The sequence below is a fragment of the Trypanosoma grayi genome (assembly GCF_000691245.1).
Source record: "Trypanosoma grayi strain ANR4 Tgr_1593_V1, whole genome shotgun sequence".
In the NCBI taxonomy this organism is placed as follows: Eukaryota; Euglenozoa; class Kinetoplastea; order Trypanosomatida; family Trypanosomatidae; genus Trypanosoma; species Trypanosoma grayi.
The window spans coordinates 1-2,709 of record NW_008827211.1 but is presented as its reverse complement, the minus strand read 5'-3'; the positions used below and the strand labels follow the sequence as shown (position 1 = coordinate 2,709).

The 2,709-nt window shown below is 50.8% G+C and overlaps 1 protein-coding gene across 1 annotated transcript; it reads left to right on the top strand.

Annotated features, from left to right (window-relative positions):
- Positions 1–519: 519 nt before the first annotated feature.
- On the top strand, positions 520–1,101 carry DQ04_15931000 (hypothetical protein; the record flags this gene model as incomplete). The annotated part of the gene is made up of 1 exon (XM_009317393.1): positions 520–1,101. The coding sequence occupies one exon, from the start codon at positions 520–522 to the stop codon at positions 1,099–1,101; it is 582 nt and encodes a 193-aa protein (XP_009315668.1).
- Between the last annotated feature and the right edge of the window lie 1,608 nt (positions 1,102–2,709).

Sequence of the window (2,709 nt, the reverse complement as noted above, 5' to 3'; positions counted from 1 at the left end):
TGCCCGGGGGGGGCCCCCCCCCCCCCCCCAAACCGCACCCGTGACAAGGAAGGGCCCCCCAGAAGCAACGCCGCGCGCAACGGCCCCGCGACCCGGGCCGCGCTGCCTGAAAAGCCAAAAGGTCATTAACAACCTTGGGGGAATGGAAAGCCAGAAGAACCACATGCACCCTGAAAGGCCGGCCAAAGTGGCGCGAGAACCGAACCAGGCCAAACCAAGAGCCACCATTTGAGAAAGGGAGGAAGACCCTGTTTTAGCACGCCCCCGCCACAGAGAAGGAACAACGTGCTGAAGCATTGCCGCATCTTTGAAGACACAAAAAAAGAATTCCCCCCGAATAGCAACACCGAAAAAGCACAAGGGAAAAAGACCCACCACCGCCAAAGCAGTGGAAGGAGAAGCAAAGCATGGTGTGCTTGAAATGATTTGCCCGCATTGAGCCGGCCAAGCCACACCGCCGACGATTTCATGAGGGCCAAGGGGTTTCAATAACGGGGAAACGCCGGCGGCTTCGGGAGGATGCTCCCGAGGGACTGCCCCACACTGCCTTTTTATGCCCAACGTGCCGATTCCTGCACCACAAGCGGGCGCGGACTCACAAGGCACAGCTTAGTTAGCCATGGGTTCCGGCCGAATACCGTGATATCAAGCCAATGCAGACAGTGCAAAGAGACGAACCCGCACCAATTGCGATACCCCATCTTCAAGAGCGTACGCTGTCACTTTGCGGCGGACGGGGGCATTGTGGAGAAGCCATGCTTCACGACAAAGCTACCCCAACACCTTATTGCAGTGAAGAGGCCTTTTCCTTCACGACCCCCTCCGGCGGACAAGGCGCCTGTCGTGGCAAACCGTGGGTTAATTCCATTCCCGTTCATTCTTTCAGTATTTTATTGGCCCATGCCCCACCAAACAGCACAACACCCAACCCTCTGGAAGGATTTCTCGGGGCCGGGCCGGTCAGTCTGTGGTTCTCCAGGTGTTGAAGCCGCCGCCCGCAGCCCCCAGCGCGAGTTTCCCCACCGGCGGGGCTGCAACAAAACGGGGGAGAAAGACAGACACAACGAAAACAACAGTCAAAAACAAGGAAGCATGCAGTAAAACAAAGAGGCCCTTTTGCATGTCGATGATGGTGGGCGGCGGCCCTGCTCTTTTAGGGGCAGCGGACGGGACGCAGCTGAAGATTAACCTGGGAAACCCTTATAAAGTACTCTTCACCTTACCTTCTCTTTGAATCCAGAATAAAAGAAGGAAATGTCGTAAAGATATACTCTAGTGTGAACAAAGGTTATCTATCCAATCGCATGACTTCTATGTTTTGAACAATACCAATAGAAATAGTTTTACAATGTGCTCCATTTCCAATAAACGAAATAGACGCTAACAAGACAGAAATTCTAAGAAAACTTCTTTTAACCTGCCCAATGCACTCCACTTCGCAATACATATATGCTTGATGGCTTGGCGTCTCGAATTGGCATTTGCAGGATCTGCTTCGGAAGCTGCGTATTCACACGCAGCCTGAATATGAACATTCTTCAAAAGCTTGTCAACTACGGGCGTATTTTTTTTGGCAAAAAAAAAGGTGTACAGATTCCTCGGTCGAATAATATGGGTGACTCCAGCGCTGCCGTCGCAAGTTATAATAATAAACTTCATAATTGGAGACAAAGGCACGCAGAACCAAACATACCATCGCACTTTCCCCTGGGAAATTATAAACACATCTTTTCCCACGCGGCTCATATGACCACCGCTTTCCCCATGCAGTTGAACAATAAGCCGCCCTATTCGCATATGGAAAGCGCTTGCTTCTGATGCAGAAAAGTTGAACAATGAGTTGGGGCGCGCTCGGACGATTTTCCAATAGCGTTTGGGGCCGCCACCAAGGCCATTTGAACATCTTATTATTCAAAACGTAAAAAAAAGAATACAATGATTTCCTTCCCGCGGCGACCGCGCCCATCATTCTAGAAACCCTGCCTCTACGCTTTCCACCGCCGCCGCGCACAAAATAGCGGCGCCTGTAGAAAGCATTGTGGCGTTTTCTTTTCTTGTTTGAAGGGGGCTATTTCCTGAAGAAAACAAAAACAACAGAAAAATTTTTCCCGCATCTCTACATATGCTATTTCGCCGCCGTTGTACTTTGTTAGACCATGCTGTTGGCTCCCTACTTGTCCCACATCCATTTTTTTTTTTTGTTTTTTTCTTCCTCGTCTCTTTTCGACTTTCGTCGAAGGCCTCACCCCATCAGCCACCATCGCAGAGCACGCCCATTCTTGCTTAATTTCTATGTAGAAGAACACCCCTTTGTTTTGTTATGTGCTTTGTTACTTTTGGTGTTATTGTTTTGTGTTTGGTTTATTTTTGGTATTTTGCCCTTCGTTTCGTTTGGCCGGTTGAGTGGGGCAACGGGCGCCAATGGAATCGGACAGCCAATTCTACTCACCCGGGACCCCGTAGACCCACTTGCCTTTTGGGGCTGAATAGCAGAGAGGGAAAGCACGTTTCGGCAGCAAGCTCGGCAAAAACATAGAGAGGAGGCGAAGCTGAGAGGGGGAAGAGAGGACTATTTCTGGACCTGTATGGTTGGCGTCGGTTCGGGCGGGGAAGGCCGTTGAGGACAAAACCTTTCCACTGCAAGCAGGTATTCGGCCAACTTCTGCATAAAGCACAACTTCTCCATGTCGCCCCCATCCACCCCAAAGT